This window comes from Pseudoliparis swirei, chromosome 4 (assembly GCF_029220125.1).
Source record: "Pseudoliparis swirei isolate HS2019 ecotype Mariana Trench chromosome 4, NWPU_hadal_v1, whole genome shotgun sequence".
In the NCBI taxonomy this organism is placed as follows: Eukaryota; Metazoa; Chordata; class Actinopteri; order Perciformes; family Liparidae; genus Pseudoliparis; species Pseudoliparis swirei.
In genome coordinates this window covers 7,022,390-7,046,422 of record NC_079391.1, presented here as the reverse complement: position 1 = coordinate 7,046,422, position 24,033 = coordinate 7,022,390, and the positions used below count along the sequence as shown (strand labels likewise).

General features: G+C 42.3%; 1 protein-coding gene across 2 annotated transcripts; it reads left to right on the top strand.

Annotated features, from left to right (window-relative positions):
* Window positions 1–1,440: 1,440 nt before the first annotated feature.
* fam120b (family with sequence similarity 120B) lies at window positions 1,441–18,659 on the top strand. Of its 2 annotated transcripts, XM_056413213.1 has the most exons (15): window positions 1,441–1,479; window positions 2,142–2,279; window positions 2,825–3,015; window positions 3,315–3,448; window positions 3,615–3,737; window positions 3,896–4,087; window positions 4,184–4,448; window positions 4,688–4,871; window positions 5,624–5,725; window positions 6,057–6,229; window positions 8,367–8,459; window positions 11,305–11,511; window positions 11,680–11,827; window positions 16,988–17,201; window positions 17,285–18,659. In XM_056413213.1, exons 2-15 carry the CDS (start codon window positions 2,144–2,146, stop codon window positions 17,313–17,315), a joined length of 2,193 nt encoding a protein of 730 aa, XP_056269188.1. In that variant the 5' UTR covers window positions 1,441–1,479; window positions 2,142–2,143; the 3' UTR covers window positions 17,316–18,659. The 2 variants fall into 2 exon arrangements, with proteins under 2 accessions (XP_056269188.1, XP_056269187.1); XM_056413212.1 differs by lacking the exon at window positions 1,441–1,479 and having other exon boundaries at window positions 2,087–2,279.
* The last annotated feature ends 5,374 nt before the right edge of the window (window positions 18,660–24,033 follow it).

Here is a 24,033-nt window from a genome sequence, read left to right as displayed (position 1 = left end):
TTCTGAGTTGCCACCTGCGTCTCTGATTTTTTTCAGCAAGTCAAATAAAGAAAAGAAAATGGCCATTCCACATGAATTGTCACACTATAAGACAACTGAGTATAAGAAAGTGAAACCCACATGATATTATATCATAGTCCATGTACGATTCACGTTTACTGTCATTTCTTCTCTGCTCTGTACACCAGTCCAGTACAGATCCTCTCCCCAGCAACACTCTTTATCCAACCGTGTATCAGCTGGCTGATGTTCTGCTCTTCCTATAAAACTAAACCATTTTCAAGCAGCATTAGCGTTGGATAAGAGCAGCATGTTACTCGTCAGATCACTCCACTCTAGAAAAACCCACAGCAACTTTATGAGACCACTTCAAACTGAAGATAAAACAATATATGATCGTTTGTGATATAAAGCTATGTTCATCTATTCTCTCTTTTCTGAACTGTTTGGTTTTGTGTTGTGTTGATGTGTACTGCATTGTCTATTGTTGTTTACATTGCAAATAAAATAGCAATGTTGTGTTATTACCAGGCTATCAACTTGAACCAAAACCGGAGAAATTACCTGCAGCTCTACAGATCAACAGTTTTGAAGATGAACATTCAACTTCAAGACAAGTGGGCCAAGTTCAGAATAGGTAAAGCAGCCGTTTGTTCAACATCTGTACAGGTCTAGAGCCCTGTTTAAAAAAACCAATAAGATAATATTTACCTATAGACTTAAAATGAAGTTACCATCATTATTGTTGCAGGTGTTTTGGAGGACAAAAAGGCACAAACCACTGGTAAAGTTATATTTAAAATAACCTATATGTGGTCTTCACAAGTCCAGTGAGGGAGGGGGGGGGGGGGCAGATTTACAACACAGCTCCTCCCTCCTTGAAGATCAGTTGACTGGAAGGGGTGGATTGTCCTCCCAGTCCACAGAGCATCTGGCTGAGGAACGACAGATGCTGACAGCTGGACTGACATCCAGCATATGTCCCATTCTTTATTCCTGTTCCACTCAGACAATAGAGTGGAAGGGACGGGGGTGCTTTGTGTTGAGAAGGTAGACCTAATAGCTTGTGACTCCAGAAAAGAGCCCCCATTCTTCAGGAGAGGCTGGGGAGCAATTAGCCTGTCTCTGATCCTAGCCTGGGGAGTTATTATTGGTGGACTGAGCCCACAAACCCCTCAATGGTCTATTCTCATTCATGCCACATTAAGATGTTTATTTTTTCATTACATCATCAGCACAATGATGGTCTAAGTCAGTTGTCCAAATTGTGCCTCAAGGATAGATTTTTGATTTGCATAGTGTTTTATATTTTGATTAATCAAAGATAATTTACTGTGGGTGCTACTGCATCGCAGACGCTGGGCCGCGCACGCTGAGCACGTGCGCGTTGTTTTGCAACGTGATGACGCCACGCGTAGAATACGGGAAGACGTTTGCCAAGTAAACACAACACGGATGCATCCTGCCCAGGGTTTGAAAGTAAGTCTTCGCTCCGTGAAAGCACTACTGTGTGGTGAAATGATTCACACTCATCACTGTAGACGAGTTGGTTAATTTTAGGAGATAAAAGAAACGCAACAGCCTCGCGATAAATAGGTGAATCGGCAGGTGTTACGGTTTAACAGGCAACCCTGTTAACTGGCGACTTTTCAGCCGAACTCGTCCGTTGTTGTCGTAGTTACGACGGCCGTTCGAAAAGTAGGATAAAGAACACGTATAGCTGTTCTCGTGAATGCCTGCTTGGTTTCATTTTGTAATACAGTGTCAAACGATCTCATAATAATATATAATATACACATTAAACAATGCGGCATTCGCGAGGGCAGCTACGTGTTATCTTCCTATGTGCAACAGCTGCCTGTAACTATGAGAACAACGGACGCGTTCGGTTCAAAGTCGCGAGTTAACACGGTCGCATCTTAAACCGTAACACATGAAGCTGAGCTAACCTTTAGCATTTAGGTCTCTCTTTAGAGCGGGGGGGGGCGTACACCCGAAACAGTCTCATTCATTAAATACTTAAAGTATAAGATGTTGCGAACACGTGACATTAACGTGGCAGTCCAATAAACCGGGAAGTACTTTTAGCATGTCGCTAAGTTTCGTTAACAGTTACCAATCTCTCTGTTTCCTCTCTGCAGGAATGGGTGTGAAAGGTCTTCAGCACTTTATGGACAGTTGCTGCCCAGCAGCCTGTGTGACTGTGAGTCTGAGGGACATGGCCAGACATGACGTCACCCAACGCCTGCAAGGCTGCACGAGCACAGCTAACGCTACCAGTTGAGTTCATGACAATGTGCAAGTTGTGAATATCTCTGATTTAGTCTTTTCAGCTTCACTTGTATGAAGGACTTAAAATGTCTGAATTATAAATAAATAAATGCATGAATACATTTATTTAAGCATTTATTCATTCATTCCAATCTGTATTTATTTATACATTTATCTAAGCATTTATTTATTTATTCCTATATTTACTCATGCATTTATTTATACTTAAGACATTTTAAGTCCTCCATACACTTGTGTTTACTCATAGAGAATATTATAAATGTATATATAAATTAAATACAACAACAATGTCAGGCTTTTACAGTATACATAACTGTGCTGCTTCATAAAACCAATGCAAGTATGTTTACTACTTTTCCACTGTGCTTGTTTTATCAAGAATCTTTTGATATTTAGTGAGAAGACACGTCTATCTTGTCCCGGGCAGTGAGCTAAAAACTAACACAATTATAATTTGTCTTTTCTCAGATCATGTTGGCATGCACTCCCGTTTTTTTAATGTATGATTACATTTGTGTTTTCACTCATTTAGGCCCCACACTTGTTGTGGATGGTATGGCCTGCTTGCGTTCCTGGTACTCGTGTAAGGACTGGGTGTGTGGGGGGCAGTGGAGGGAGTACATGGATGTGCTGAAGGGCTGGGTGGAGGCCTTCACATCAGCAGGCATCAGACTGGTCTTCTTCTTTGATGGAGTGGTGGAAGAAAAAAAGAGACAAGTGTGGGTGAGGAAATAAAAATGACTGTGAACGTGAGTTCAAATATATTGAACTTGAATATGTTGAAAGTCAAATTGTCTCTTCTACTTATTCCAGATAATCCAGCAGTGGATTAATATTGTCATTATTGTCATTTTTATGTGGTATGAAATGAGTATATACTGTACAACAATGTGGAATATAGTTCACCAACTGTGAGTAGCTAAGCTGAACATGTAAATAAAAAGAGTATTTTGAAGACATGATAAATTAAACGTCATCGGCATTGAAATCTTAACCTATACAACATCGTCTCCTGTCCGCAGGTGAAGAGGAGGCGCCGAGTGAACGGGGAGATTTCTAAAGTGTTTCGTCACATGAAGGCATGTGGAGAGCAGCCTGGTCGGGAGCTCTTCTGTCTGCCGTCTGGTCTCGCAACATTCACATGCTTTGCTCTCAGGTCAGTATTTACTTAACACTGGTTACAACGCAGTAACACCCATGTACATAATGTATTCGCTGTGATAATAACGTTAATTGTGAATATTCAACAATATGCATCATTGGATGGGGTTTGAACCAATAGTATATTATTTTCTTATTGCAGATTGTATTGTTGTTTACAGGTCATTGGGTCAGGAAGTGTTTTGCTCAGTGCGGGAGGCTGACTACGAGATTGCCAGCTATGCCCGTCAGCATGGCTGTATGGGCATTCTGGGACAGGACTCCGACTTCATCATATATGACAGGTTTGTTAAAATCATCATGTTTTTATACTTTGGCACTTCAGAAATCTTTAATTATTCCTGCAGAAAACTTGCACTACACTACCCACTGGTCAGTTGAAATGCTGATCATAATTCTGGGAATTAATCTTGTTGATAAGATGTGGTTTTTTATATTTAAGTGCCCCCTACTTGTCTGTGGCAAAGTTGCGGATGGACAGCCTCACCACCGTCATGTACGACCGGCATGGGCTCTGCCGAGCCATTGGACTGACCGTTGCCCAGCTGCCACTGCTGGCCTGTCTCCTCGGTAACGATGTGGTGTCAGAGGAGAAGATGCAGCACATCAGGAACGATGCCACGGCCGCATACAGGTATCTAGGGCTTTACATTGTGGTATTCCACCGTGAGTCAACTCAGTCAAAGTGTTGATGAGGACGTTACATGACGACGGTATTATTGTTTCCCAGGACAAACCATCACACAACACACTCTGGGGCTCCTCCGGGGCAGAAGGTGCTAGCTGTATCCCACCTCGTGAGCTCCTTATGGGGAAGAGAGGAGCAAGAGAATGAGCTTATTCCTCAGTCGCTGGATGTGTCAGCTCCTCACAGAGAGCTATTGGAGAGCGGGGTTTGCTCTTACTTGCTGCCTGGACACCACACGTTTCCCCGAGGGGACATCTCCGCACAATCCTTTGCCTTTGAGAAACACGTCAGTCCAGAAATATTTAAGGTATGTTCTGTAGATCTGTTGTCTTCAATATCTTTTTTAATATTTCTCCTGCTATTTGGAAACTTGTAAATTCCATGTACAGTATGTACGATGTAAGTGCAACCGGAGTCAAATTCCATGTATGTGCACATATAGGTGGCCAATAAAGCCGATTCTGATTCTGATGCATGACTTTTTCTGTTTTGAGACTACCAAATGTCACATTGACTCGCTATGTTTGACTTTGTTGTCTTCCCCAGGCCTGCAGAGAGAAGCATGTAGCAACGGAGGGTTTCATGGTTTACAGTGTCGTGTGTCAGGGAGTCATTGAATGTAGCAACACTCTGGAGGATGAGGAGGACGCTGAGCTGCTGCCTCAGGCCGTCGTCTACAAGCCCTGCAGACAGCGCATCTACGGGCTGCTGCTGCTGCACGGCCGTGACGGTAGGACGGTTAACTTACTGGATGTCATGAACATACAGATACGCATGCACTCGGTCACAGTCAGAAAAAACAAATATCTAAGTTTAAAGTCACAGATAAATGCACATGTGAAGGTACACTACCGTTCAAAAGTTTGGGGTCATCCAGACAATTTCGTGTCTTCCATGAAAACTCACTTTTATTTATCAAATGAATTGAAAATTGAATAGAAAATATAGTCAAGACATTGACAAGGTTAGGAATAATGATTAATATTTGAAGTATTAATTTTGTTCTTCAAACTTCAAGCTCAAAGGAAGGCCAGTTGTATAGCTTATATCACCAGCATAACTGTTTTCAGCTGTGCTAACATCATTGCACAGGTTTTCTAATCAGACATTAGTCTTCTAAGGCGATTAGCAAACACAATGTACCATTAGAACACTGGAGTGATCTTTGATGGAAATGGGCCTCGATACACCTCTGGAGATATTTCATTAGAAACCAGACGTTTCCACCTAGAATAGTCATTTACCACATTAACAATGTATAGTGTGTATTTTTGATTAATGTTATCTTTATTGAAAAAACAGTGCTTTTCTTTGAAAAATAAAGACATTTCTAAGTGACCCCAAACTTTTGAACGGTAGTGTAGACACCCACACATTTGTAAAGAGAGTAGTAGTTTGAGGAGGACAATAAAGCTTTTTTATGTCTTCTCCACACAATGATACGAAGTCAGTCCAAGTCTAACCTCCACTGCCTGTTTTCAGGCAGCAGTGTCGACCTTCCTGCTATCCGGGAGTGGTTTGTCTACCCTGGAAACCCTCTGAAGGAACCCGACATGGTCCACCCTGTTGCAATCAGCCTCCCATGTACTGTACCTGCTCGTTTCCTTTTCATTTGCTGTTCTTTGTTTTTTTTGGCATCTGTTTAGAAAACAAAACTGTTTTGAATCTTGTTATGCCAGCAGATGTTAATTAGGACTATAAGGAGATGAGTTTTTTCTTCTTCTCAATATGGATGAAGCTTTGGTAATCGTAAAAACAAAGTTGTTTATTAGAACCTCTTGGGCGTCGCTGGCCATCAGGTTGGCTGTGGATATTGCATCTGGTTATGTTTGAAAGTTTAAAGAGATTTGTCAGATTTCATGCTGTTTTGTTCACAAACAAAGTCCCACAGTCATTTTCTTCTTTGAATGTGTAGATGAGCAGCCCAGTCTGGACTTGCTATGGTTCGGCATTGGTCCGGAAGTTTCTACACTTCGCGTGATGTCCTTCCTTTCAATCTTTGATTGCCAGGAGTTCTGCGACTTGTACGGCGATGTTGAAGACGCTCTCCTGGCTGCTCTCTGCCTGGTCACTTACATCGTCCTCCAGGTAGCGTCAACTATTTCTTGTGTCTTTGATTCAGTGGACGATAAAAAGGCTTCTACAAGCAGTCCAATGATTTGATTATGGGACTCATTTAAAGGTATCAGCCAGGATTTATATAATACCAACAACAAACCAGTGGAACATGTTATGTAATCGAATATATATAGTTTATTTCTAATTGAAAATACATGCAAATGACTTTAAAAAAAATGATATACTAGTATTTATTCTACGACAACCGTCTCTTGAGTCATGTTGGGTGTTCCATGTGCAGAAAACATGAAAACATCATCAGTGGTGGGTAGTTCTCTGTGATTGATGTGCCTGTTTGGGTTTCCACTGGTCAGGCGGCATGTTTGGCATTCAATGAATAAGTTAAGCTGCTAAATGAAGTCGCTGAGCACAATAGCATCAGTTGGTATTGAGGCATATAAGTCGGCTTTTGATTTGGGATCTACTCCTATAACATACAGACAACAATTATTCTGCTCTTTTGTCAACTTGTGATTTTAAGTTAAACATCACTTGCTGGCTGTTTGTTATGTGTTGTTTTGTCTTGGCTTAATGGGAACCACTATCACCCACTGAGTGCCCGGTTTAGCCACAGACACTGGTCTTTGTAACTCCAGCTCTTACGTCAACAGCTGCTCTGATAACCACCCACAGGCTTTGAATATCTTAAGAGACATTTCTTAATTCGCCTTCCTTCAATGGAGTCCTTATTTTGGTTGTAAATATGAAACTATAAACATGTGTGCTGTTTGTAATCCTGTTATAATGCCTTGTTTTTTTATTCTTCACCCGGATGAAGATGCATGCGTCATTTTGCCGAAGCTAAACAAGAATTTACTCTGTAGATTAATTTATCAGCTCTTTAACAAAGAAGTGCGATACCAGAGATTTGACTTGCTTTGAATACTTCAAAACAATGCGTCACAATGTGGAAAATACGTTAGTTAAGTTTCTTCCATAAAACTGTCGGACTCGTGATGGACAGTAAAAACAAAACAAATCAAATTTAGCGTTGAAGAATAAGAGATTCTCTTTTTTACTTTTAGTACATGTGCACGCAGTAATCATTCAACAGGGACATACTACTTCATCATAGCACTGCGCCTTGAACTTTGACCCTCTTTCTCATATATCCACCGCGCAAAGGATTGTGGGTTGCCATAAAAGTAAAATATGTCAACATGTATTATGACATCCTGCTATTTTGGCACACTGAATTTTGCATACTGTGTATCGGACAAACAGTTATTTTCTGCTATACAAATTGTATATTTGTATGGATATCATTACCCACAATGCAACGTGCCCGCTGACAGTTCAGTCGAAGATTCGGGTGTATGCTAGTAGCTGCTAATGTAGCCCTGGTCCATGGATATGGAAGTTCCTGATTATTTTAAAAATCAATCTTTTGCTTCATCCACCACTGAGCAGCTTTCAGAGGAATGAACGGCTGCTTTCAGTTATCTTTATTCATCCATAAAATCTTCTTTTTTACTCCACACCCCCATACTTTTTTTTTCATTTCCAAACTTGTAGTCTTCATCCCAATCAAAGCAGACTCGATTTGACATCATTTGAGGCTTTACACAACCCCTTCTGGAGCCACCACACACTTTATACAACAGAAAAAACCCCAGAAGGGGTAAAGTCAAAACACACGATTGGTGGAGTTTTAACAAACAAGCCAAATGAGGATATTAACCTCACACCTTTTGTACAAGAAAGAGCTTTCTGTTCAGATAAGACGGTTGAACTAGAAGGTCAGATCCAGATTTTGGGGATAACAGACAGATCATTTAAATGGATGCAGGCCCAACAGACAGACAGAAGGGCAGCTTGTCAGACGGCCCGTTAGATGAGCAGGCTGACAGACAACAGTAGCTGTTGTTGTCTGATCACTGCCGCATTCACATTCCCTTGGCCCTCTTCAATTTAAATAGCTTCAGGGGTTTGTTTGTTTTGTACACACAGCTGGGCAGCCTGGTTTCCGCTTTCAGCATATTTTCTTTCTCCCTGTTGAATGTTGTTCAGAGATCAGACAAAACAAACTGACATAAAGACACACTGGGACGTGATGGAGTGGACTGAGCATGTGTTGTCCACTGCGCGTCTGTTTGTGTGTTTTCAGGTACACACTTTGTCTCAAGAGGACGTGGATGCGTACCTGAGTCAGGCTGTGTGTCTGAGACTAAAATCCCCCGCTGAGCTCCAACAGATCAAGGTCAGTGAACGCAAACACACCATTGATGCAGAAACGGTCCACTCTTTTTGAATTTCAACCAAAACTAGACGCGTCGGATCAGTTTTCTGATTTTCACTCGCTCGGTTTGTTCCAACGGTCCTCGAGTTGTTGATTTTCCTGCTGCAGAAGACAGTAAACAAAGTCCTTCTGTGGCAAACGCAGCTCCAAATTTTTTTTTTCTTCCAGTTATAGAAATTCAGAAGAAAAATGGGGAGATAATACAAATAAGCTGCTGATTGTAAACAAACAACAACAAAAACTCAACCAATTATAGTTCAACTGCAGTGTGGTGGTATTGAAAATGGTAATGTTTTTATCATAGATAGAAAAGAGAAGAAAAATATCTTTTTTACCAAGGTCGAATTCTAAATGCATACGTTTGATTCTTTGTTAATTCATGTATATCTGGACAAATAAAATACAGAAAAATGTAATATGTATATATTTTAACAGACACAACCTGAAAGCTGATGGTTTAATATGATGTCACATCTGAAGCAGCTGTAGTTCAAGTTGTTATAGCAGATAATCAAATGAGGATAAATCAGAGTTGAATAATAAGACATTGTTACCTTGCAGTATTTTTAAAGATGAAATTCTGGTGATGTATTACTATACAAATTAAAACTGACGACAGACTTTTAAAACTCTGATCTGAGATCTTGAATGAGTCACTTTGGGCTTCTTCACAATATTTACCAAGTGGTCGTTTGAATCGTGAACAACAATTGATGGACTGATTGAAAATGCCGAGGCTCAATTGTTTCCGTCTTAATCTCGACGTAAGTGTCAATATAATCAGCGAGGCAGCGTAATTACTTCTCGCTGGTTCTGACACATTCAAGAGGCAGCTGCACTTTTTCCATTCTCTGGGAAACCGGCTGCGCTGTTTGCTGCCTTGTTGTAGCCATTTATTTTTACTGCTTAATTACCATACTTATGTCAAGTAATTTGTATTTTTGCTGCTCGTCTGTTTTCTACACAATAATTAGGGCTGGGCGTTGATTTGAATATGCTGTCTGGGAGAAGTTCAAGGCTGCAGCAGGGGGGTTAGCTGGGTGACTAGTATGGATTAACACACACACACACACAACATGTTTACACATATTTGATTGTGTATACACGTGTGTGTGCAGAGCGCTGTATCAATTCAAAACAATTCAAAACGCATAAAAAAAGAAATGAAAAGGCGTGTTTTCTGCTGACTGAAAATGACTCGCACCATATGTGTGTGTGTGTGTGTGTGTGTGTGTTTAGGGGAAAGGGGTGGCAGGCGGGGTCTTGAGATGCATCAGTTACGTTTCAACATTCTTCCCGGGGGGTAGGTGGGGTGTGTGTGTGGTTGTGTGTGTGGTTGTGTGTGTGTGTGACAAAGAGTGTGCTGGCGACAGTCGCCTGTCTGTCCTGGCTGACGCTCACCACATGGAGCTATTTACACCAAGCACACTCCGCCCCCGCTGGACACACACACACACACACGTTTCGGTCTTTGTCTCTCTCACTTTGAGTGTTCTCATGTTCCTCTACATTACGCTCTCGACTTTCTCTTTTTTTCTGTCTCTCTTCAAGTTGCTCTTTATCTTCTTTTTCCCCTCCCTCTCTTTTTGTGTCGGTGTGTTTGTGTGCGCCTTCAGGCCTTTGTGTCTCTGTCCAGTGGTTCATTGTTTTCAGAAGGTGAAGCTGTGTTTGACTGGAAGCAGGTGGCAGGCGTGTGTGTGTGTCTGTGTGTGTGTGTGTGTGTGTGTGTGTGTGTACACGTAATCACTGTTATCAGTGCTATCTACCAGAAGACAGGTGAGAGCAGAAAGAACACACACACACATATACACACACACACGCACACATCCACACAATGAGACCATCTGCCTGGTGTTGTCACAGTTACCTTGCTCATCTTCTTCTTCTTATGTTTCTTCATTACCTTCTTCTTCTTCTTCTTTTTCATTACCCTCTTCTTTTTCTTTATTAGCCTCTTCTTCTTTTTCTTCTTCCTCATTACCCGCTTCTTCTTCTTCTTCTTCTTCTTCTTCTTCTTCATTAACCTTGTCTTCTTTTGCTTTATTGCCCTCCTCCAGTTTCTTCTTTCTTCCTACCGTTTCCTTTTTCTGCCAACATCATCTTCTTCCCGTGTTCCCTTTAATGGGTAAACTAAAACCATCCTAACTGAATCCATTGTATTTTGCCAGAGCATAATATCCAGTGTCCAGTGCTGTGCTGGCCGTCTGGCATCCCCCCCCCCCCCACACCCTCCCCGCCCTCCCCTCTTGTCTCATCAGTCAAACTTGCAAGAATTCATACTGTCAATCATCAAATAATTTAATAAGAAAAGTCTTGGGCCTCATTCACGTGCCACATATGCTGCATCCCTTTACTTTCATATCCGCGTGCGAGGCTGTTGCAGTGAACACATCCATGCAAAGAAGTTTCACTCGTGAAATGTGTAAACCAGATCAGCCAATCGAATTCAACGAGCCAGTGACAGTGGAGTGGGTGGTCTGAGTCGTATATAATTGTGTGATTTATGTGTTCGGCTTGAGCAGAGGAGGTTGTGCAAATTGGGGTTCAATTCATCAATTAGTTTAGCAGCTGTGAGTAAAATGTGAAGAGATTTGTTTCGGGGCGGTGACACTAAGCATATTGAAGAAACAGATGTCTCTTTGAGGCGAGCGCTGTTTAAACGGCGCTCGGCCTCTCTCGGCGTCGGGCGGACTGATGCTCTGTGGGCTCCGCGGTGAGACCTCACCTGTGTGTGGGAGGCAGGTCGGACCTCCACTCCGAGGTGTCCAGCCTCATGATGAAGATTGTTTCCCTCCTCCACCCTCAGCTGCCGGTCCTGTCCAGCCGAGCGGTGCAGCTGGGATCTCTCTACGTCCGAGGGCTCGGCAACCTGCTGGGGGCGAGCTGTGCCAGCGGCGGCCCGCTGCCCAACGGCGCCCTCATGCCTTGGCACAGCTTCGATGGACGTCTGTTCCACTCAAAGTACCTCCTGGCACATGGCGGCACAGAGGAGACTGTGTTGCTGGACGGCGACGTGAGTGGAGACGGAAGAACAAAAAGGGGAATGTGTGTGTTTGTGTGTGTCTGTGTGTGTGTGTGGCTTGATTTTAAGGAGAGAACAAAGTTCAACTGCCTGTCCTGCGTGTGTGTTTTTGTATTATTTTTTGGTGTCACTAAAGTGTGTTATTGCTTCTCCCTCCAGTCGTCCTGCTTGTCTCTGTTTCTCCGCCTGAGAGAGAAACTTATAGAGACCTGCAGGAAGCGAGGCCGAGTCCTGCAGTCCAGACCCCGTGCACCAGAACCGGGTCATCGAGTCACACCAGGACCCAGAACCAGGGAAAGACATGCAGGTGAGATGTAATTCTGTACACTTGTGACCGTGAGGCATTGGACAGAAGTAGATGGAATGTCCAAAAGAATTGTATTTACCTTCGCATTGAAAATGCGGAAGGTTATGTTTTGATCGCCGTGTATTTATTTATTTATTTGTATTCGTGTTACGCGCATAACTCAAAAAGTATTAAACCGAATCGCATGAAATTTGGTGGGATGATTGGTTATTATCCGGGGACCATTTGATTAGATTGTGGGATCGATCGGCTCAAAGGTCAAGGTCATGAAAAGGTCAAAATCTTCTTTTTACCATAGCACGGTCAATTTTTATCCAATTGGCATGCAACTAATGCCAAAATGTTCATAATTCAATGCCCAATCTTGTGATATGTGAAGGTATGCGCTCTACCGAGTGCCCATTCTAGTTGATATATGAGTTGATCTTCATTGTTTCTTTTTAGTGAAAATCCAACAAAGTACAGTCTTCATAAATCATAAGGTCCCTATGCATAAATATAGCAACACATTAAGTCATGAAAAAATATAGAAACATTACGTGAGTCGGTTCTTTCTTACATAATAATCTCTTTTATGATGATATTAATGATTATTCCGATAATGGATTCATATCATGATCAGCTATAAAATCGTACATTGTAAGTAGAAATGATTGAATGCCTTTCATGTTTTCTCCTCTTTCCTCTGACTCTACTCTGTCAGTGAGTGTTGGTTCTGTGTTTAGCGTAACATAAATATGTTGCTATTTTGACCCAAAACCTGTGGAAAAATAGATCTGATGTTGACCATCGTGGATAAATAAAGCTCAGAGGGAGAAATAAGAAATATTCTGGTGTTTCTCGGACGCCCTGGTGGCCTAGTGGAAAAGATGCATACCATATAACCACATGGCATTGGTGCAAATCTGGCTGGGGACTATTTTCTCCCTCTTTTGTCTTCTTGCGTTTCCTTTTCTGATTGTAAAGTTTACAATAAATGTGCAAAATTGACCCCCCCCAAAACATTGTAATTGTGACATTATTTTGTCTACGGCATTAAGTCTTTATGTCTCATTGCTGTTCAGAGTACGGAGACGTGCCGGGGCCTCCGGTGATCCATGCGGTAGAAACACACTGTGGCTCGTATGAAAAACTGATGAAAATACTCCTGCAGCCAAACGGAGTCGCGGCATTTTAATCTGACGGTTCATCTGTGGTTGTAGTTTTCTGGTGCCCATCGCTGAACCACATTACCCAGAGGGCCTCGCTGTAACGAGGTCCATGTGTGCTGCAGCCTTAATGCATACCAGCGTGCGATCACACACACACACACACACACACACACACACACACACACACTGGTGCACGCTTGGAGTCGAGACTTTGCCTTGTCAGTGCACCAGTAATAGTAGGTTTCTGTTTATAGGCTGAGAGAGCTCTATTTTAAGACACACAACAAGGCTGACTGATTACAGACCTCTCTTCTGTCTCTCCCCTTCCCCTCAGCCGTTCCCCTCTGTCTGACTCCTCAACCCTTTCTTTTTCTTTGACTGTTTTCTTCATCCTCTCTTTTCCTCCTTGCTCAGTGTTGTTCTCTTTGTGGTGCTGCATTCAGAGCCTTAACCTTCTCCAGACGCCTTGACTTTGAATTATACACAGATTTTCAAACATATTCATCCTCCTGAACGCCGACAACTTGAATTGTGATCAGGCATTTTTTAAGAACCAGCGGCGTGACACATACACTACCGTTCAAAAGTTTGGGATCACTTAGAAATGACTTTATTTTTCAAAGAAAAGCACTGTTTTTTCAATAAAGATAACATTAAATTAATCAGAAATAGACTCTCTACATTGTTAATGTGGTAAATGACTATTCTAGGTGTAAACGTCTGGTTTCTAATGAAATATCTCCAGAGGTGTATAGAGGCCCATTTCCATCAACTATCACTCCAGTGTTCTAATGGTACATTGTGTTTGCTAATCGCCTTAGAAGACTAATGTCTGATTAGAAAACCCGTGCAATTATGTTAGCACAGCTGAAAACAGTTATGCTGGTGATATAAGCGATACAACTGGCCTTCCTTTGAGCTTGAAGTTTGTAGAACAAAATTAATACTTCAAATATTAATCATTATTTCTAACCTTGTCAATGTCTTGACTATATTTTATATTCATTTGATAAATAAAAGTGTGATTTTTCATGGAAGACACAAAATTGTCTGGGTGATCCCAAACTTTTGAACGGTAGTGTACATAACATGAAAATGTCTAAATACTTGGCTGTTCACATATCACTGAAACTATTTTTAACGGCAGCAATGAAGAGATTCATGCCGACAAAGCATCAGAGACTGGTGGTCTCAGCGATGGTTTTATTCTGCGTCTTGTTTTCGTGAAATGCTCTGAATGAAGCGGATGTCCCTCTGGTCAACGAGGGACGCAGCGTATATGCCTCTGCTTTTTATTGTGAAAGGTAAGAACTGAAGGAGTGGATCCGGTGTGCGCTCTGAAATGAGGAATACAGTTTTGCCGCCTTGGTTCGGACCAAGGAGGACTATTATGCAATATAGTGTACGCACATGGGGTGATTGATTGGTTGACGCCTTCATCAACCCCTGTCACGAAAAAAAGTGTGTGTTCTGTGTGAAAAGCAGTTTGAAAAAGTTCAATTGACGTGCGAACTAATCACGTGGAAGAAATAAAAACAGCGTGGACTGTCAGTAAGTGATGCTCTTCATTGTGTGTGTGTGTGTGTGTTTGTTGGGTTTCCTGTTGGTCCAGGACTCGTGCTGCTCAGTGTTCAATCTCAGAAGACGACTCGGCAGCCGCTAACGAAACGTGAATCCGCAGTTCCTGTTCAACCCTGACGCTGAACCTTTCGTACAACCTTCAGTCAAAGTTGTTAGTGGAAGTTCAGCGTCCGTTCCTCCGCGCGCCATGTTGTTCCGCGGTCGTCCAGACTTGCGCCAAGCTGTCTGCCTTCTGCCCAAGTCAACCCCCCGTTGGTCTCATGAGGATGTTTCTGGTTTTCTCGATGGAGGGCTATACACTCGTTCTACCTCGGTGCTTCATGTCTGCCAGACGCAGACACCAATCATTACGACAGAACTGTGGGGATACGGAGTGTGTGTTTGGGGGAGAGAGAGAGACACAGAGAGCTTGTGTGTGTGTGTGTGCGGGAGAGTAGTGGTGGCGCTATGTGGTATCGTTGAGGGCCCAGTTTGGTTTTTGTTTGGAATCGGGCCTGATGTTTAGTCTCCTCAGCAAATATCTCCCCTGCCCGCCTGCCCTTGCAATTACACTCCAACAGTGGATCCAGTATATCTGCTCTCCCACGTCTCTCCAGCTTATTTCAGATTGTCTTCTATTCATAGAGCGTGTTTAATTTGAGCTGAGAGCAGCGTTGTCTGGTGGCGTCGATGTTCTCATTAACACACATTTAAGCCTCCTCTATGAAAAGATAACACATGTTCTCTCATATCTCTCTAATCTTAATTGTCTCCCATGTCTGAATCTCGATCTGAGAAACTGAAACTTTCCCAAAAGACACGGCAACCACAGAAACAGTTTTGGTGCGTGTGGCTTGACTGACACATTTATTTATGCATGGTATGCCTTTTATGTTTTTTTTCTGTACTTTTATATTCAGTGAGTGGATTGATGGCGGCTGATTTGGCCCTGAGCTGGCTCCGCCTCCCTTTTGGCAACGTCTAAAGTTGGACTTTATTATGGCTTTATTTCAAGCGTTTTGTAATTAAAATCTGCCGCAGACGTCAAAGTTCCTAAACATGCCTCACATGCAGATTGTCATGGCGGCTCGACGGGAGTTGGGGGAACATTTTGCTGTTTCTGTCTCTTCGGCGACCATAAACACAAACACATGTTTCATCGGAGTTCATTTGTTAGACGACAGTTGACAGGGAGATCTGTGAGCGTTCGACTTCGTGAAACTTTTTCTTCCCTGAATAATTTGACTTTCAACACTGTTGAAAGTCAGACGTGATGTGTGTGTGTGTGTGTGTGTGTGTCCTCCATGACATCGCCGTGGGCTGTTTTTCTGGCTGTTCTGTGGGTAACCTTGAAATAATTGTGGATAGACTTTAAAGTCGAGCTCTGTGTGTGTGTGTGTGTGTGTGTGTGTGTGTGTGTGTGTGTGTGTGTGTGTGTGTGTGTGTGTGTGTGTGTGTGTGTGTGTGTGTGTGTGTGTGTGTGTGTGTGTGTGTGTGTGTGTGTGTGTGTGTGTGTGTGTGTGTGTCTATATAGTGCCTTAAGTAAAATTGTTGAATTCAACAAAATCGACCTCAACTTATCACTTAACTGTTCCATTCGTCCAGACTCTTAAAATAAAGGCCCTAATTGTAAAAAGAAAAGCACTATGTTTCACCAAGATGCAACCCATATATATAAGTTTAAAACTAAGTTAAAGATACCCTGTGAATAGAACTCTTTATATATATTTTGTACTCGAGATATGTTTATTGGACCGAATTTATGATTGACTGACAACGTTGGTGAAGTGTTGCATGGTGGTTTTGATTTTTTTTTGCTTCCTTATTTATAATTATTTTCCTGCTTTAACATTTTTATTTTTGTGTTTCCTTATGGCCCTTCCTGGCCAGATGCATGGTTCATTTTTACTTTATTTTTATTTTATTTTTAGGTTTTATTATTATTATGCATTCTTACTTTTGAAGGTTGTATTTTTGTAAAAAAAAAAAAAGAGTTCTGATATACACCATTTTAAATGAATGTTGCTCTGTAACTGCTGGATGTGTAAGTTTGCAATTTAAAATGTCTTCATTCTGTCTTCATAAATTACCCTATAGGTTTAAGCACCACACATTTTGGTCGAAGTATTTCTCTGCAACATCCAATTTTAAAGACTAATAAATGAGCAACAAATTAAAGTAAATATGAAGTGAGAAAGGTTTATTCCCCAATAACTAAGATAACGGCTTCATCTTGGTGCCGTTTAATGGGATCTGACTGCCAGTGGCCAGTCGCAGCTCAGAAATAACCAACATCAGACTTTTCCATTAGAGCCCAGTGCACTTCAGACAACACAGCACAAAACAATACACAACAATACACAACAATAGTGTGGTACGTATTGCACACTGTAAGAAAATAACTTGTACTGTCCTTTTTTTTTTCAATACTACATTTCTCACTTTTCAGGTTGCGATGAGAACTGGAGGGGAAAAGGAGAGACAACAGGAGGAGGATGGAGCGAGAGAGGGGAGGCAAGAGAATATGACAGCGGAGAGAGACGGTGGCAAAGAAGAGGCCATTTCAACACTCGGTCTCATCCTCACGGCCACGATGAAGGACCCCAAACACCGTCCAGAGGTCGGTCGTCCTCCAGCAGAGGGAGAATCAGGCCGACTCCGAGGTGACATCATTGTGGAGCTGGATGTTTGGTCCGTTCTTATCTCTTCTGTCATGTCACGTTTCATCCTCCCCTCTCCCCCTCAGATGGTCGCAGCCTCCTGCACCAGGAACATAACTCGACCCCGAATAGAGGAAAGAAGAGAAGGATTAGAGGGGAGGATTTGAGGAGTTAAGAGGATGGGAGAGATGTGATGAAAGGAGTGAAGGAATCAAATTTCTCTCAACAAACTGATTAGTGAATTACCCGTCAGGAATGTTTGTCTAAAGGATGCAGAAGGTAGAGAAATGGGGATTAAGAGATGGCCGAATGAAGAGATTAGGAATCGTCATTTCATTTGGACTTTACCTGTTTTGGAGAATGAACACAAAGAGAGAAATGAGCCACTTCAAAGATGCACTGAAGTAGATTAATGGTTAATCCCCAAGGCTGCTTTCACCTCTTATCTTGGACAATAAAGGAAAAGAGATCTTAAAAGCGGTGCTTGTCCAGTGGTATAATCCTCTTAAAGGCCTGGTTTTAACTACAGAAACAGTAATGCGGGTATCGCATATCAGTGGAAGTGGGCCGTCAGTGCCGGAGATTTATACACCTCTTGTAAGGTGATATGTCAAAAACAAAGTGCGGCAGCTGGTAAGTTTGCTTTCTTCATACACAGAAGAATGTGAGTCGTCTGTAATGGATACGAATAGAGAAAGAGGTTTATATGTTAAACTGTTTGGTTATGAGTCCCGAGTCAAGTAAACATGACCGAAATGTGTTGGCTTAAAAATCCCAGAAGATTTTACACTTTGTGACGATAACATTGAGAGTATTGAGCGTGCTGTGCTCAGAGCGTGTGTGTGTGTGTGTGTGTGTGTGTGTGTGTGTGTGTGTGTGTGTGTGTGTGTGTGTGTGTGTGTGTGTGTGTGTGTGTGTGTGTGTGTGTGTGTGTGTGTGTGTGTGTGTGTGTGTGTGTGTGTGTGCGTGTGCGCGCTGATGATGAATGTATAGCCTTCACAGCCAGGCTGACAGACGGTCTTCCTGTACCACCGTGAATGTCGTCAAACTTACCAGAGAGGAAGAGGATGCAGAGAAAGTTCCACAGCCTGAGTGTTCTCATTTCTCTACGTGTTGTGTGTGTGTGTGTGTGTGTGTGTGTGTCTTTACCTATAAGCACACCGGTAAAGAAATGTGAAAGTGAATTTCTCAGTTACATCCGTTTATTCTCCCGTAGTCCAATGATACGCTCATTATACAGTCACATATATATACAGGAACTTTGTTAAAATGTTATAAGTGGTTTTATAAGCCCCCAGACTTATAAACTCAGCACTCGGCCAGTGTTTGTGATCCTTTAAGTTGCGTTTCAATCTTATTGAATGTGTCGCTGTGTTGCTTTGTGTTGGGAATATTTGCCCATTTGTAATTGTATCATAATTTACATTGTAAAACCATTAAAAACATCAACATGCATCAATACACATGGTTGCATCACATTATTACATCACATGTCATTTAGCTGACGCTGTTATCCAAAGCGACTCAATCGCGTTACAATCATACAACGTGGACGCAGCTACAGGGAGCAGTTCAGGGTTAAGTGTCTTGCTCAAGGACACATCGACCAGGGCGGGTATTGAACCGCAAATCCCGACAGCTGCCCCACCGTCGAATGAGTCTTTGTTTCCCGTAATCTCAAGGGAGGGGAGTGAGCTCGTCCCTTAGATTAAAAAATCGCCACATCTATCAGGCAAAGATCTTTTCCTTCATGTGTCGTATTCACAAGTGGATGTAAAGTGTGAAACCTCCAGCATATTTACAACGTCAGTGCATGTTTGAAAGCGGCTGTTGATAAACTAAACAACTTATTGATTATTAGTTTTCCAAGGGGATGTGATCAAAGCGTCCCCTCCCCGTCTTTCCTCTCGGTCCAGAGGCAGCAGAACGAACATCAGAGCGTGTGTGTGTTTCTAGTTTTGTAACTGTGGTGAGTGGTCGTGTACATGAGGAGGGGCGGCAAGGGTGGGCACACACACACACACACACACACACATGAGCCGGGTCCAGTTGCCCCTTCTCCAAAATAACAATAACAGGAGGAGGTACGTCTTCTGTGGTGAAGAGGAAGCAAGGGATGGAAAGTTAAAACGGGAGGAAGAGGGCAAAAAAACCAAAGTGGAAGACGGAAATGAAGGAGTTTTAAGGAGAGATGAGACGTAAACATTGAGAACGGGGGGGGGGGGGGAAGGAGGAAGACGAGGAGGACGCAGGAAACGCAGCGAGAGGAGTGGGCAACGGAGAGGTGGGAGACTAAGAATAGAGAGAAAACAGGATGAGAGTGGAGAAAAGCGAGGAGGTGGGTTTAGAGGAGAGGAAAGGGGAAGACAGAAGAGTTAACAACACAAGCAATTTGAGTCGGTTGTCCTGCTTTAACCACAGGAAGCCCCGTTGGCTGCCTGACAGATCAGCTTCCCCTGTGTGTGTGTGTGTGTGTGTGTGTTTCTGGGTGGTGGAGGTCTGGGTGTAGTCCCTCCAGAAACAGGGAGACAAACAGTCAAACCCCCTTTCGAGGCCTCCACCCTGGGATTGGCCTCTTTCCTCCTCGTCTGCTCTCCCACCCTCTCTCTCTCTCCATCTTATCTAAACTCTCTGAGACTTTCTTCCTGCCGAATTCATCAAACCTGGCACCCGAATCGTGAAAACCCAGCTGGACCTAGATAGGGAATTGGATTTCCAGCGGAGGTCACGATGTGTGGCACCTAAACATGACCTCAAAACCACTTCCACAGACTCCCAGAGGCCCTTTGAGGACGTGTTACACCGTCGTGATTTCACACATTTACCTCTGGACAGGTGTGACACGGTTACACTGAGCAGTTATACCGTAAATAATTGTGCGAAACACACTCCGGAGAGAGATCCCATCGAGGTCCGCTGGAGTACGGTGTACGCCATTCACTTCAGTTCCAAACCAAGTGGTCCGGAACTGACGCTACAATCACCTCGATTGCACTTTTTAGTTTTTCGTAAGTGGCGTGAGATGGACGACGCCTCCTTGTTTGTCGGAAATTCCGAGCAGCTTTCAATGACAGCATTTTGGGTGAAAACGTGAGTGGAGACACCAATTTACCTTCACCACAACCCCGACCTGTTAACACACAGCAGCCCGTCAACAAGACACGCGTTACAGAGGCTGATTGTTGTCATTATCTGGGGACTGACATGTTCTTCTGAGTTAACAAGTACCTTCAGATTTAAGTGTTGGTGTGGAGAAACCTGGAGGAGCTTCAGGACGGCACGAGGACGACCATGTTGAACACAGTTAGAAACGTTATATTGCAAATCATTATTTCTGTCTCAGTGACGCCTCTTCATCCAAACTGTTCAGAGAGACACGCGGGGAAGACGTCCTGTTTGTTCTCCTGGTTGTGTGTGTGTGTGTGTAAAAACACACAAGGAGTCATGGTGAAACAAATGGCTGTTATTTGTTTGTTTTTTCCACGTCAAATTTACAGAGGCGCGTACCAAAGTGACACGGGCGTCCAAAAATACACTGAGCATAGTGACCAAATATAACCCTTCTGTATTTACAGCAGTCTATAAATATAAACTGCTTTCTTTAGCCGAGGCCAAAACACAGAGGGAACACGTCCCAGGCTGCTTCGTGTGTGTGTGTGTGTGTGTGTGTGTATGTGTGTGTGTGTAGCCACAACGTGCACACTCTAGACTTCTGCCTTATGTAGCAGTGGGATTGTAAATGAACAGAGAGAATGGGAAAGAAAACCACATATTTATTGATTTATTTTTGACTTAAAATGTGTCGGCTGCTTCTCTTGTTTGATGCTAAACCGAGGCTAAAGCTGATGATGAAGGCTAATTTAATTGAACTTAACTTTAAGATACTTGTTCTTGGAGTGAGTATAGTCACAACTAATACTTCATGAGACACACCTGGAGGTGTAAACACAATACTTGCATGTGTTCACTGAGTTTTTATTCACTGTAATAATCCGTTTTAGAGGGACTTTCATCCTAAAAATACTGAAACTTTGGAGGAAACTGACTTGATGTGTCTCACGGTAAGGAAAGCAAAATAATTACAGTGACCAATAACTCTCTCAACCATCATTTGGCATGTGCGTACATTATCAAACTAGTAATTAAACATTTTGGAGAACAGATACCGATCTCATGTCTGGAGTCAGGATGCACCTAGCGTAGCTTAGCATCACGACCGGAAACAGGGAAACGAGCTCGGCTTGGTCCAAAGATAAAGAACATCAGCCGACACACAGAAAAATGAAGGTGCCATCTGGAACATAGATTCTATGGCATCACTCTGAAGAACCATTTTCGGTTCCAAAAAGAACCTTTCAAACTAGGGTTCTTTAAAGAACCATTTTCTTAACTTGCCTTTCTTTTGGTTGAATCAAATCAATCAAATCACCCCTCCCCCCCTTTTTTTTTTTTTTGATGATTCAATTCACACCTCCCCCCCCTTTATATTTACTTTAATATTTTTTTACCCTTTGGTTCAATTTTGACCAGCCAATTAAAACCTCAGAAAATTATTAGAATTAATATTGTTTGATTCTTCAAAGACCCTATAACACAAGGGTTAAATAAATAGTTCTTCAAAGAATCTTCAAAAAATGGTTCTTTAAGGCACCATATTTGGTTTCACAAAGAACCTTTCAAACCAGGGTTCTTTAAAGAACCATTTCCTTAAAAGTTCTCCAAATAACCTATAAAGGTGTCTCAAAGAACCTTCAACAAATGGTTCTTTAAGGCACCATTTCTGGTTCCACAAAGAACCTTTCAAACCAGGGTTCTTTAAAGAACCATTTCATGAAAGGGTTCTTCAAAGAACCTATAATGGTGCCTTAAATATGGAATCGGGTCAAAATGACCTTAAAGAACCATGTTTCGAAGGTTCTTTGAGACACCTTTATAGGTTATTTGGAGAACTTTTAAGGAAATGGTTCTTTTAAGAACCCTGGTTTGAAAGGTTCTTTGTGAAACCAAATATGATGCCTTAAAGAACCATTTTTTGAAGGTTCTTTAAAGAACCATTTCATTTAATAGTTCTTCAAAGAACCTATACTGGTGCCTCAAACAAAAGAATGGTTCTTCAGTAGCTGATGGTTCTTCGTAGGACCACAAAGCCTTTTCAAGGACCATTAAAGAACCATTATTTGTGTGTACACGCAGCTCTGATCAACACGTTGTATCTCAGCTACTTCGGCGTCACTCTGATCCGCCTGCTGCTCGGGTCCAGAGCGCAGCAGCAGACCGTTGGTGCTCGTTGCAGCGCAACGCTTTCCAAAGTTAGCGTTCATGTCAACAGGAAGCTGTTCCGGATTACATAACGCTTATTGTGGGATTCATCAGCCAGGTTGAATTCATAGAAAAAGAACCATTTGGCCTCTAGAGACGCAGCTGCCATCCAGCGAACACCAAAGGAATTTGTTTCCGGATTAATTGCTCCTTGAATGGGTTGATGTAGTGCTGCTGTAACCATGGTGATATACCATAATGTTCTGGAATGAAATAGAAAAAATGGGAAGCACCTTTTCTATGGTTCCATCATCATTTTATTGGAAGTTTCTTGTAAATAACCGATTGTGGTAAAAACTCCACTACAGGCTACAATTCAAAAATCAAACCCGTTATTAGTGCTTCAAGGTTTTCACTCCACAGCAAGAGACAAAGGTGTGACCTCTCTCTTCACCTCCTTGTTGACATCAGCTTACGTGTTTGGTCCCAGCGGTGAGTCGGAGAACTGAGTCCCACCCTCCCTCTTCTCCTCCAATCAGCTCCCTCCCTTCTCTCATGCTCCTTTATCTTCTCCACCTTCACCGGTTCCTCCCTTGCTCTTTTGCCTTTCGGGTATCTCCATCTCCCCCACCCCCACTCTCCTCCTCCCCTTCCTCCTCCTCCTCTCTCTGTCTGTCCTTGAATGAATGCTCTCTGACTAGTGGAACATATGCTGCTGGTTGTTCAATACCCTCCCTCTGAGCGGGGGCGCATCCATGCATGTGTGTACCCTGTGTGTGTGTGTGTGTGTGTGTGTGTGTGTGTGTGAGTGTGTGTGTGTGTGTTCAGTGAAACATATGCCTCCTGTTGCACATCGGCCATCTGTTCCTTGAATGGACTGATGGAGTGCTGCTGTAACCATGGAGATAGGCCATTCAGTCAAATAGCCAGTCAAACAACCCCTGGCTGTGTGAGTGTGTGTGTGTGTGTGAGTGAGTGAGAGAGAGAGAGAGAGAGAGAGAGTATGTGAGTGTGTGTGTGTTGTGTTTATATGTGTTTGTGTTTAGGAATTGACTGGCGGAGTGGAGGAATGTTGATGAAATGAGGTTGACCTTCCGAGAGGACCCGCTCCTCCATAATCCCATTTCACATTCACAATGATCGTACTGTAGCTGATGAGCACATTATCTCCAGGAGACCTACTAACCCAGACAGAGCATTTACACACAGGGCAGAGGTCAGTGTACAATGTCATCAACCACATACACTGTATACATGTATATATTCATACAAAAAACATATATATATATATGTTTATATATATATATATATTTTTTAAAATGATATATATTTAAATATATAAATAAAGGGAGAGGTAAGAAGATGCAAGATAACACTGGTGAAACTTGCATTATAATCATTAGTTTTAATTTCATTTAGTCATAAAGTTGTTTCAAAGTTGAGCTAAAATGTCTTGCTTGTTAGTTACATTTATTTATATATATATATATATATAAAATACATGTATATAAATACATATACATGCATTTATATATATATATATATATTTATATAATGTGTAGAAATCCCTTTCAAT

Bases quoted from the DNA above. Each gene is read 5' to 3' on its own strand.
- fam120b (XM_056413212.1), top strand. From the start codon at position 2,090: ATGTCGCTAAGTTTCGTTAACAGTTACCAATCTCTCTGTTTCCTCTCT. The intron at 4,088-4,183 runs GTATCTAGGGCT...ATTGTTTCCCAG, and splicing joins GATGCCACGGCCGCATACAG to GACAAACCATCACACAACAC. The intron at 11,828-16,987 runs GTGAGATGTAAT...CTCACTTTTCAG, and splicing joins AACCAGGGAAAGACATGCAG to GTTGCGATGAGAACTGGAGG.